The sequence below is a fragment of the Berghia stephanieae genome, chromosome 10 (genome assembly GCF_034508935.2).
Source record: "Berghia stephanieae isolate SIO BIC M18660-M18661 chromosome 10, UCSD_Bste_1.3, whole genome shotgun sequence".
Classification (NCBI taxonomy): Eukaryota; Metazoa; Mollusca; class Gastropoda; order Nudibranchia; family Aeolidiidae; genus Berghia; species Berghia stephanieae.
This window is the reverse complement of record NC_088369.1, coordinates 3,052,558-3,065,057: the sequence shown is the minus strand read 5'-3', so window position 1 is coordinate 3,065,057 and position 12,500 is coordinate 3,052,558. Positions and strand designations below refer to the sequence as shown.

The 12,500-nt window shown below is 39.5% G+C and overlaps 1 protein-coding gene across 1 annotated transcript in view; it reads right to left on the bottom strand.

Moving 5' to 3' along the window:
• LOC144956081 (uncharacterized) overlaps positions 1 to 12,500 on the bottom strand; it is a 77,837-nt gene that overhangs the window by 34,879 nt on the left and 30,458 nt on the right. Inside the window, exons 5-12 of the mRNA XM_078886414.1 lie at positions 12,449 to 12,500; positions 10,625 to 10,848; positions 8,839 to 8,961; positions 8,032 to 8,127; positions 5,206 to 5,415; positions 4,323 to 4,482; positions 2,047 to 2,287; positions 757 to 953 (exon numbers count right to left, since the gene is read on the bottom strand). The exon at positions 12,449 to 12,500 is cut by the window's right edge and continues 126 nt beyond it. Coding sequence (XP_078742540.1) covers positions 757 to 953; positions 2,047 to 2,287; positions 4,323 to 4,482; positions 5,206 to 5,415; positions 8,032 to 8,127; positions 8,839 to 8,961; positions 10,625 to 10,848; positions 12,449 to 12,500 — 1,303 coding nt within the window. The remainder of the gene's footprint in view (positions 1 to 756; positions 954 to 2,046; positions 2,288 to 4,322; positions 4,483 to 5,205; positions 5,416 to 8,031; positions 8,128 to 8,838; positions 8,962 to 10,624; positions 10,849 to 12,448) is intronic.

The window sequence follows — 12,500 nt, the reverse complement described above, 5'->3', positions numbered from 1 at the left end:
CTATACCACATGGCCTAAGGCCTAATCAACTCATTGTCGTACGTATTTATAAAATTTTGGCCAGAAAATCCGCCCTTCAATGTCGATGGATTTAAATGACCTTCATCTTACAAAAACTCTCAAACCTGGACGAGGAAGACTCGCAAGGATAGATAGAAAGATAGAAAGATAGATAGATAGATAGATAGATAGATAGATAGATAGATAGATAGATAGATAGATAGATAGATAGATAGATAGATATTTAGGTAGATAGATAGGTAGGTTGGTTGGTAGGTAGGTAGGTATGTAGGTAGGTAGATAGATAGTTATATATATATATATATATATATATATAATAATAGATAGATAGATAGATAGTTTAGATAGTTAGATAGATAGATAGATAGATAGATAGATAGATAGATAGATAGATAGATAGATAGATAGATAGATAGATAGATAGATAGATAGATAGATATATAGATAGATAGATAGATAGATAGATAGATAGATAGATAGATAGATAGATAGATAGATAGATAGATAGATAGATAGATAGATAGATATATAGATAGGTAGATAGATAGATAGATAGATAGATAGATAGATAGATGGATGGATCGATTAGTTGAATTTAGATAGATTGATGAATGGATAGATGGATGGATTGATGTTCAGATATATGGATCAATTGATGGATGATGGATGGATGGATGGATAGATGGATGGAAGGATGGATCGATAAACGGATGGATAGATGAGTGACAAACAGACCTGTGAATCGCGTAGCCCAATAATATCCTCTTTCCTCAGGGTCAGGCTCATAGGGGTGATCGAAATATAAATGGCTGCCGTGAACCATGACCACCTTGTAGCCATCATTAGCCAAGCCGTACGTTCTCGGGGTTGTTCCCCACTCCCATACATTATCCCAAGCGTACGCATAAGTCGTGGGACTTTCACTGGATGACCTGTAAATAGGGTATTGTTCATAGCTAGTAAAAATCGTGACATCTAAAAAGGAAAAAAACGTGAGATTTTGTAAAATAGCCATCGCCACTAAATGTTCTGAAAGCGATTTACAATATTACGGTCCCAAGCTGACGTATACATATATGCAGGTCTGACATCCAAACCCTATTATGGGCCTTGGCAGTGTGGTTCAGCGCTGCGGTACGGTCTTAGCTTCGTACCGGAGAGGTAATTAGTTCGATGACCCACCGCTGCGCCGTGTGGCCTTGAACAAGTCACCTCGCCCAAGCTTAATTTGCGGCGCTGCACTGAGGCTGGCGCCTGGATTATTCCAGTTTTCCCTTGGAATAGACCCTAAAGACAAATTTCCCCTATCATTGTTGTAATGGACAATATTTTGGGTCATTTTTTAAAGATTTCCATTACAACAATGAGCCATTAATGAATTGGGTATCAGACCTGCAAATAGCTACACGATGTTTCATGCCAAGAACACCTTAAATACAAAAAAAGGACAACACAAATACGAGTAGTTTGATAATATACTATAGGAGTAGGAGAGAGAGAGAGAGAGAGAGAGAGAGAGAGAGAGAGAGAAAGAGAGAGAGAGAGAGGGAGAGAGGGGGTGAGAAAGACACAGAGAGAGAGAGAGAAAGAGAGAGAGAAAGAGAGAGATAGAGAGAGAGGGGGGGGGGGTAAATGGATAGAACCACAGACCTAGATAACAACGAGAAAGATAGGGATGGACAGCAAAAACGTGGATATCGATATATATATACATAATATATATATATATATATATATATATATATATATATATATATATATATATATATATATATATATATATATATTACAAAAGGAGCTATTTATAGAAAATATTTCAAGTTTAATTTTGTTCAACTTCTACAATATTGTTTCGAGCATTCGCTCTCGAAAACAATATTGTAGAAGTTGAACACAATTATACTTGAACTATATAATATATATATATATATATATATATATATATATATATATATATATATATATATATACATATATACGCGTATATGTATAAGTTTGCAGAGAAGCAAAGATTACAACCCTCACAGATTAAAAGGTTGGTTTCCCTTCTTCATCAGTCCGTCCTCCCAGCCCCCCAGGGCCAGGCCTTTCTCCTTGACCAGCTTCGACACTTTCAGGAAAAACATCTCTTTTAGCGACCCTCCAGGAACTTTTCCCTCGGCCTTCAACTTGGCACATGCAGATGAGTTGGTCCAGGCTCCTCTACCAACCTCATCTCCTCCAAAGTGGAATATTTTCAGGGGCATAACTGCTGGGGTGTTGATACCTAAGGTGACGTAAAAAATGTTTGATTTTTAAATGTCACGGCCTCGAACAAATTTACAATAAATGTAGGTCACGAAAATTGGACTAATGACATGATAGTTTCGTGTTAAATTTCAGAAATACAAAGACACTAAAGTATCTTTTTTTTGTAAACATCCAGTAGAACATGAAAAAGAGAAGATAAAGTAGACTAAGAATATAAATAGATAATTATATATAAATAATAATAATAATATAATATCACAAGCAGATAGGTCATGATAGAAAGAAAGAAGAGACATAGAATTTAAGATAGATAGAAAGAATGAGAGAGACAGAGAGATAGATAGATAGAAAGAGAGAGACATAGATATTACAGAGATAGATAGAAAGAATGAGAGAGACATAGAGACACAGGGATAGATAGAAAGAAAGAGGCATAGAGATAGAGATAAAGAGGCAGAGACATAGAGACATTGAGATAGATAGAAAGGGGGAAAGATGCATATAGACACAGACATAGAAAGAAAGCGGGATAGAGACATAGAATCACAGAGATAGATAGAAAGAAAGAGAGAGACATAGAGACACAGAGATTGAAAGAAACAGAGAGACATAATGATATAGAGAAAGAGGCAGATACATAGAGACACAGACATATATAGAAAGAAATAGAGACATAGACGCAAAGAGATAGATAGAAAGGGGGATAGAGACACAGAGATAGATAGAAAGAGGGATAGAGACACAGAGCCACAGAGATAGATAGAAAGAGGAATATAGGCATAGAGACACAGAGATAGATAGAAAGAGGGATAGAGACATAGAGATACAGAGATAGATGGAAAGAGGGATAGAGACATAGAGACACAGATATAGATGGAAAGAGGGATAGAGACATAAAGATACAGAGATAGATGGAAAGAGGGATAGAGACATAGAGACACAGATATAGATGGAAAGAGGGATAGAGACATAGAGATACAGAGATAGATGGAAAGAGGGATAGAGACATAGAAAACAGATATAGATGGAAAGAGGGATAGAGACATAGAAAAGAGAGATAGATAGAAAATAGAGACATAGAGACACAGAGATAGATAGAAAGAGAGATAGAGATATAGAGATACAGAGATAGATAAAAAGAGGGATAGAGACATAGAGACACAGAGATAGATGGAAAGAGGGATAGAGACATAGAAAACAGAGATAGACAGAAAGAGGGATAGAGACACAGAGCCACAGAGATAGATAGAAAGAGGGATAGAGGCATAGAGACACAGAGATAGATGGAAAGAGGGATAGAGACATAGAAAACAGAGATAGATAGAAAATAGAGACATAGAGACACAGAGATAGATAGAAAGAGGGATAGAGACATAGAGACACAGATATAGATGGAAAGAGGGATAGAGACATAGAGACACAGAGATAGATAGAAAGAGGGATAGAGACATAGAGACACAGAGATAGATAGAAAGAGGGATAGAGACATAGGGACACAGAGATAGATGGAAAGAGGGATCATCATCATCATCATCATCATTGCCTTTTTCACCCTGGGTCAGGGTATAGGCCACAGACAAACAGTTTCTATCCTTCTCTATCCTGAGCTAACTTTTTTTTTATCTCATTCCAGGTCTTACCACTTCTCTGTATATCAGCTTCTTAATTCTTCTCCATGTTCCTCGTGCCTTCCCTTGATCTTCTGCCCTGAGGGTTCCAGTCCAATACTTTCTTTGTTATAGTGGAGTCATTCTTTCTAAGCGTGTGTCCAATCCACCTCCATCGTCTTCTTCCTATTTCCTCTCCCACTGGTTTCTGCTGTGTTCTTTTCCATACTTCTTCATTTTTTTAATTCTATCCATCCATTTTATTCTGAGTAGCTTACGCATGCACCTGTTTACGAAAATTTGTACCCTCCTTATACATGCCTGTGATGCGTTCCAAGTTTCACATCCATACAGAGGGATAGAGGCATAGAAAACAGAGATAGATAGAAAGAGTGATAGAGACATAGAGACACAGAGAAAGATAGAAAGAGAGATAGAGAGAACGCCCTACCTCTTCCAAAACGATCTTAATGAAAGTGTAGGTAGAATCCAAACAAGGGTTAATTGCATTGTCCGTGAAAGATTGGGGGGTGGTATAAACTGACGCGTCGCCCGGTTCTTGTAGCGTGACGTCGGTTACTTTATTATTTTTCTCCATTCGATACTGTGGGATGAAAAACAACAAAAAACGTGAGCTCTCACACAGGGACATATCCGCTTAACGTGCTCAAAGCGATTTACAAGGGGTTCCTAGCCAACTGCAACACTTAGGATCAGGGACGAGACATGACACCCGTGAGGAGCAATACAATTATGTTTTTCCCTGCTAGAGACAACGCTGTTAACGGTCAGATACTCATTTACACCTGAGTACGTTGAGAGAATGTGAGGAAAGAGCATTTTCCAAGGACTCACCTATGCGTAAGCAAGGCTCGAACCCTGGACCTTCCGATTCGAATGCGAGTGTCATACCATAGACCACAATGCCCCACATCAGTTGATTAATAAGTCTCTGTATCGGAAATACCCATTTTCGCTACGCTCGAGTGAGACAAATGTTTTAATCTACATTAACCCGCTTCGTACCAACCATAGGAAAATCGTCACATTCGTTACGATCCAACCAGCACTTTTATCATTCAGATTTCTTTTGTAAATCACACAATTTAAATTGAAAAAATTTATTATAGCTATAAAAACGTGACACTGTTGTAGAGTTCATTTTGCTGATCAATATTATGCATAGACGTCTAGAATGTATTTGTTGCTTTTCTGTTCGAGTAAGAAAAAAACAATTTTTGTGTTGGGTGGGAGCAAAATTTTGGGGAAAATTCTGAAAATGGCTGGTAAGGAAAGGGTTAACAACAATGGAAAAAAAAAAACCAACCTTCATGGATTTGATGGCTGCCCTTGCATGGCCTGGCATGTCGAATTCCGGAATAACCTCCACGTGGTTTATTTTCGCCTCCGTGAGGATTTCCCTATAGTCTCTGCTGGTATAAAAGCCGTTTCCCAGTGATAGATCGTCGCTTCCTGAGCCAAGTTGTGGCAGCAGACATTTTGTTTCCGTCATGTCGTGACACCGTTTTGAACCAAGCTGGAATGGATGAAAGAAAGAAAATAAAAGAGCGTTTATATAGAGCAATATCCAATAAACGTGCTCAAAGGGCTTTCCAAAGTGTAACACGTAACATGTAGAACGAGTCATGATGCCTGTTAAACGATATTGCCATTTTTGGCGGCATAGACAACGCTGTTGACGGCTAAGTACCCAATTTACACCTGAGTACCTTTTAAGAGAACGTGAGTAAAGAGTCTTTCCCAAGGACTCAACTATGCACCCAGCGAGGCTCGACCCCAGGACCTTCCGATCCGAAAGCGAGCGTTATACTTAAAGACTACTTAGCCGCACACAAACATATTATTATGATATGTGACCAAGAGATTCAATGTGGTACCGTGTCGGATGGAACCAAAACCAAATACTGAATGGAAAAATATAATGATGAGATCTAAGAAAACAAAAACGTAGTTTTATTCCAGGCAAAATAACTTAATCATATTCAGTGTGGCCTTTTAAAAAATTACTACCCAACGTGTGCATATATGCAGGTCTGACATTCGAACCCACTTATGGGCCATTGCTTAACAATGTTGTCATGGACAATATTTTGCGTCATTTTTTGAGATTTCCATTACAATGAGCCCATAAGGAAATGGGTTATCAAACCTGCAAATAAGTGCACATTGTTACTACACGATAAAGAAATGATAGAAACATCTGGGGTTTTTTTCATAGTTCTCCATCACTATTCAAGTTTTGTGGTAAAAATGTTAGGAAGATGCTATAAGCCATTACAATACAGTCGCGCTATTTGTAAAAAGGGAGAAATTTTACTCAAGCAATATTTTACTCAAAAATTGGAAGAAGAATAAAAACGCGTCAAAAATTTCTTGAGCAAAATTTCTCCCTTTTAACAAAAAGCCGGACTGTATTATAACAACTTTCATTCCACCTCTCTCCCTAAATAGTAACGTGTTATGATATCAAGTTTACAATAATAATTTGTGACGTCAGATTATCAAACGTTAAAATTCACTAAAATTAGATTTTTAGGAAAAGAAGTATCACTTAAATATTTTTGAAAATGTCTTTTATTCAAAGATGACGAAATATGAATCGATTGAGGGGTAGAATAAAAGATTTCTTACACTCTTGCGTTTTGGAATTCGAACTTTGTTCCCAACGCAAGCTCGTGCAGCGGTTGGGAACACTTCCGGAATTCCAAAATGTACGAATCGTATAATAGCATCTTCCAGAAATTTTCACCACAAAAAAAAATGTAAATTGTGATGGAAAACTAAGAAAAATAACCCAACTAAATCTAGATGTTTCTATCATTTCTAGTTTTTAAGCTATTTCAATTCTTTATCGGTGGTGAACGCGCCTTTCAGCATTCTGGTCCAAGGTTGTGGAATTTACTACCACTAGAGATACGTTCTTTGTCCACTAGAGGAATTCAAGCGTCGATTGAAGACATTCTTATTCCGACAGGCTTTCTTTTGATTATGTGTATAATTGGCGTTGTTCGTGTACTGTGTTAGGGCTTAATGATTAAGTTAATCTATGTTATGCGCCCAGAGCCCTCCCGATGAAGAGATGTTTGGCGCACTATAAATCTATACCATTATTATTTATTATTATCATGATTTTTAAAAAGCACTCTACAGGGAGATGGGGGCAATGAGATGGATGTTAAGAACATGATCCTGGCAGGCTGGAGTAATTGGAGGAAGGTATCTAGAGTTATGTGTGACAAACGAATATCCGCTGAATGGAAAAATATACACATCTGTTGTAAGACTTGCAATGTTGTATGGATTAGAGACAGCAGCTACAACAAAGAAACAAGATAAAGAAGTTGAGGTGGCAGAAATGAGGATGTTGAGATGGTCAATTGGCTGAACAAGAAGAGATAAAGAGAGAAATGAACGAATTCGAAGGTTGACTGAAGTAATATATAATATTATGTTACTTTTCTTTGTGTATCATGATTGGGATCTTGATGAGGGAATGTTTTTAAGGAAAAATGTATTACTAGATCTATGTATTTTTATGTACCATGTGGTAAAACCTATGTCGGTCAAAGGCTTCTCTATTAGCCTGACTACATTATCATTATCACTATTATTAAATGCCGACAATAAATAAATATTTGAATTGAATTGAATAATGTATCAATAAAGATAAGAGAAAATAGATTGAAATGGTTCGGACATGTTAAGAGACGAGAGAGGGAGTACGTGGGAAGGAAAGTATTGGACTTACAACTAGCGGGAAAGAGGAAAAAGGGACGCCCAAAGACTAGATGGATGGATACGGTAAAGGACGATATGCCATGAAAGAATTGGGCCTGAAGGAAGATGATGCTGTGAACCGAGATGCATGGAGATGTGGCATTCATTATGGCAAACCTGTAAAATGCGGGATAAGCTGAAAGAAGAAGAAGAAGAAGAAGAAGAAGAAGAAGAAGAAGAAGAAGAAGAAGAAGAAGAAGAAGAAGAAGAAGAAGAAGAAGAAGAAGAAGAAGAAGAAGAAGAATAAAACACCTTGTAATTTGACCGTTTTGGGCCTATGGGTTACCTATAGGCTCAACCCTGTTCTTTGATTTGTGAAGCTTATCCAATGATTAATGTGGGTGATGTGTCTTACCGTGGTGAGTTCTGGCAGGCCAGGGATTTCCAACCTCCAGCCTTCGTCATCGGACAGATGGAGATGAAGCTTGTTCATCTTGTAACGTCCCATCATCTATGACAGACAAAAACAATTTTTTTAAAAGCCGTAATAAAGTGTAAAAATGCGCTTTACTAAAGTGTGAAAAAATGCTCTGTACTAAAGTGTAAAAAAATGCTCTGTTCTAAAGTGTAAAAAATGCCCTGTACTAAAGTGTAAAAAATGCGCTTTACTAAAGTGTAAAAAATACGCTGTACTAAAGTGTAAAAAATGCGCTGTACCAAAGTGTAAAAAATGCGCTTTACTAAAGTGTAAAAATTACGCTGTACTAAAGTGTAAAAAATGCGCTGTACTAAAGTGTCAAAAATGCGCTGGACTAAAGTGTAAAATTCTTTCATTTCTTATTCAAACTGTGATCTCTATCGACAACATAACAATGCAGTCAGTTACCGTCATAGGACCCATACAGTCGGAGATTATCTCAGTTTTTACACCGTCAAATGGACATCAGCGATTTCTTTATACCCTTTGGAAAGGACGCCCCTATCGCAAAGCACTTTCCGTCAGATCTATCAGAGCACCAACACAACCACTGCTACGAGGTCAGAGGAGGTCAGAGGAGGTCAGGGGAGGTCAAAGAAGGTCAGATGAGGTCAGAGGAGGTCAGAGAAAATCTCGAATTCACCCGAATCGATCTCAGTCCCCTTGTGTGTGAAGCGAGGACTCTATCAACTAAGCTATTGGGTCCACAGGGAATGATCGGACAGGAAATGACGTCGTTACTACCTGAATCAAACGGAATATCTCTGCTTTGCTATGGAAGTTTCTGGCCACATCCACCATGACACCTCTGTAGTCAAACCTGGGGCTATCGTCAATGGAACAGTGTGGAATTCCTTTATCTTTGTCCTGTTGGTGAAACACGGATGGTGATGATGATTGTGGTGGTGATGACGATGATGATGATGATGATGATGATGATGATGATGATGATGATGATGATGACGATGATGATGACGGTGATGATGATGGTAATGATGATGATGATGATGATGATGATAATGATGATGATGATGATGATGATGATGATGATGATGATGATGATGATGATGATGATGATGATGATGGTGGTGGTGATGGTGATGATGATGATGATGATGATAATGATGATAATGATGATGCTGATGATGATGATGATGATGATGATGATGATGATGATGACGATGATGATGACGGTGATGATGATGGTAATGATGATGATGATGATGATGATGATGATGATGATGATGATGATGATGGTGGTGGTGGTGGTGGTGATGATGATGATGATGATGATGATGATGATGATGATGACGATGATGATGATGATGGTGATGACGATATTCTATCTATAGATAGAATGCGCTTGGCCAAGGAGTTCACAACATTGCCATCCGGAAGTATAACGGACCAACACACAAACTCTGTGTAACCATGAACTTTTATAGTCTGGTTAATACAGTTTAGTGAGAACAACTCACAAACGCGGATGGCAAAAACAATAACAAAGGCCTGAGTGACGTCATCTGCATACTATCTATAGATCAGTCCCACAGTCAGTGGGTATTTACCACAATATTTTGACACACTGATGAACGAATTGGGTCGCAGAAAATTTGTCTTGGAGGGGTACTAAGATGTCTTGAGCAGGGATTGCTTATTTTGATTCTATTGAAAGAACGTCACTCAGGTCTTTGTTACTGTTTTTTTTTTTTTTTTTTTTTGCCACGTTTTTCAGTAATTCTCACTAAACTGTATTGACCAGACAAAAACGTTCAAAGATAGTGCGCTTGGCTAAGAATCTCACAACTTTGCCACCGGAAGTAGATCTATAACGGATATAAAACTATGTGTAAACATGAACTTTTATAGTCTGGTTAGTACAGTTAAGCGAGAATTACTCTTAAACGTGGATGGCAAAAAACAATAACGAATATCCGAGTGACGTCAACTTCATTCTATCTATGGACAGTAAGTGCCTGACCTTAACATCACCCACCAACCCTCCTCACCCCCCCCCCCCCCCCCCCTTACTCGGCTTTAATCACCCACAGACCTTAACATCACCCACCAACCCCTTCCCCCCCTACTCGGACTTACTCACCCACATACTTTAATATCACCCACCAATTCCCTTCCTCCACACCCTTCTCGGCTTTACTCAACCACAGACCATAACATCACATACCAACAACCCCCCCCCCCCCAATCCCTCTACTCGGTTTTACTTGCCACAGACCATAACATCACCCACCAACCCCCCCCCCCCCCACTCCCAATACTCAGCTTCACTTACCCACCGACCTTAACACCCCCCCCCCCCTGCAATATTCGGCTTTCTCACCCACAGAACTTAATATCCCCTACCACCCCCCCCCCCCTCTTACTCGCCTTTACACACCCACAAACCTTAACCTCACCCACCGTCCCCCCCCCCAACCCCCTATCTCTTTACACACCCAGAGACTTTAACCTCACCCCCCCCCCTCACCCCCCACCCAGGCCCCCCGCCGGGCTCACAGGTTTTACTCACCCGTAGAGAAATAAGTGTGACAACACCATAGAACACACCAGCGGCTGACACACCCGTCACGTTAACGCGCTGCTCCGACACGCTCATGTCAATTGTGTAGTTGCCAACGCCCTCTGCTTTGGCCTCGCCACTGTCGCCATCAGCTCCCCCTATCTGTACCGAAATCACTTTCTTTCCGTCCCCCTTGTAATCCTTGTCTGCAGTTTTCGAAGTGGACCACAACTCTGTAGATATATATTTTAGAAAATGAACAAAACTTGAGATTCTGAATAGCGCAATATCCACTAAAGATGATCAAAGCGCTTTACAAGGGGTCCCTAGCCAACAATACCACTTAACATGTAGGGCGAGACATATGACGCCTGTTTGGTGATATTATTACTTTTACAGAGATAACGCTGTTAACGGTCAGGTACTCATTTTACACCTGACCACGTTAAGTGAATGTGAGTAAAGAGCCTTTTCCAAGGACTCAACAATGCGCTGCTCGGGACTCGAATCCAGAACCTTCGATACGAAAGCGAGTGTCTTACCACTCGACCACATAGCCGCATTATGTCACGCGAACAATGGGAAACAAAAGTATGATGTCAATAAGCTGGTTCCAATCTCATTGGAAGTGTAAAACCACTCCTCCGGAAGACCGGATACATACTTTGTGAAATTGATCTTCTGGGTTCAGATATGATGGAATCTTATTTTCTAGTCTAAATATATTTTATGCTGGTTGTCAACAAAGATCATCCATCCTGGCTCTTTTAACGTCCCGTAGTCCGAAGAATATGCCTGTACATTCTGCTACTGAAATAGTTATGCCACCTTGTGATTCAATATGTAACCTATTCTTTATTAGTTCACCAAAGAACCGGTTAGCCTACATACACACTTCCAGTGATTTTGGAACCGGAAGAGTAGAAGGTGTGACGTCACGACTTTTCCTTCCTATTTGACATTTTATTTTTTAACATGAAGAGATTCCCCATGCCTAATGAGCTTCTGCGTGCTTTTTTAAATTCCGTAACAAACCGCATGGAACCAAATCGTCAGGTCATGATTCATATTATCGTTGGACATCTATGCGACTATGTGGTCAAGTGGTATGACACTCGTCTTCGGATCGGAAGGTCCAGGGTTCGAATCCCGCTCTGAGCGGCGCATAGTTGAGTGCTTGGAGGCGGCTCTTTACTCGGATTCTCTCACCGTACTCAGGTGTGAAATGAGTACCCGGCCGTTAACAGTGTTGTCTCTGTCTGAAAAAAATGTGATATCGCCTAACAGACGCCAGGTCTCGTACTACATGTTAAGTGTTGCTGTTGATCAGGGACCATTTCTAAAGAGTAATAAACATAAAGGCAACAGCTGCAAAAAATAACAAAATACCATCACGGACGTTTCTGGCTCAAAACCCTTCTTCAGCCAACAACTAGAAGAAGGGTTTTGAGCCCGAAACGTTCCGTATTTGGTATTTTGTTCTTTTTTTTTTTAAGCTGTTATACATCGATCGAATTAAATGACCTTCACCTTGGCAAAACCTCGCAAACCTTGGAGTAGATAGATAGATAGATAGATAGATAGATAGATAAATAGATAGATAGATAGATAGATAGATAGATCGATAGATAGATAGATGGATGGATAGATAGATAGAGACATAGAGAGACAGAGAGAGACAGAGAGAGGGACAGAGAGAGAGAGAGAGAGAGAGAGAGAGAGAGAGAGAGAAGGGGAGGGGGGGGGGGGGTAAAGAGCCAACAATACATTGATAAACAGACAAATATAAAGACAGACAGGCTGATAAATTAGCAGCGACAATGTGATTCATACGTGCTAAATAACTCGCTTCATTTATCAGTTCTTTCTGGTACACGACGGTCCA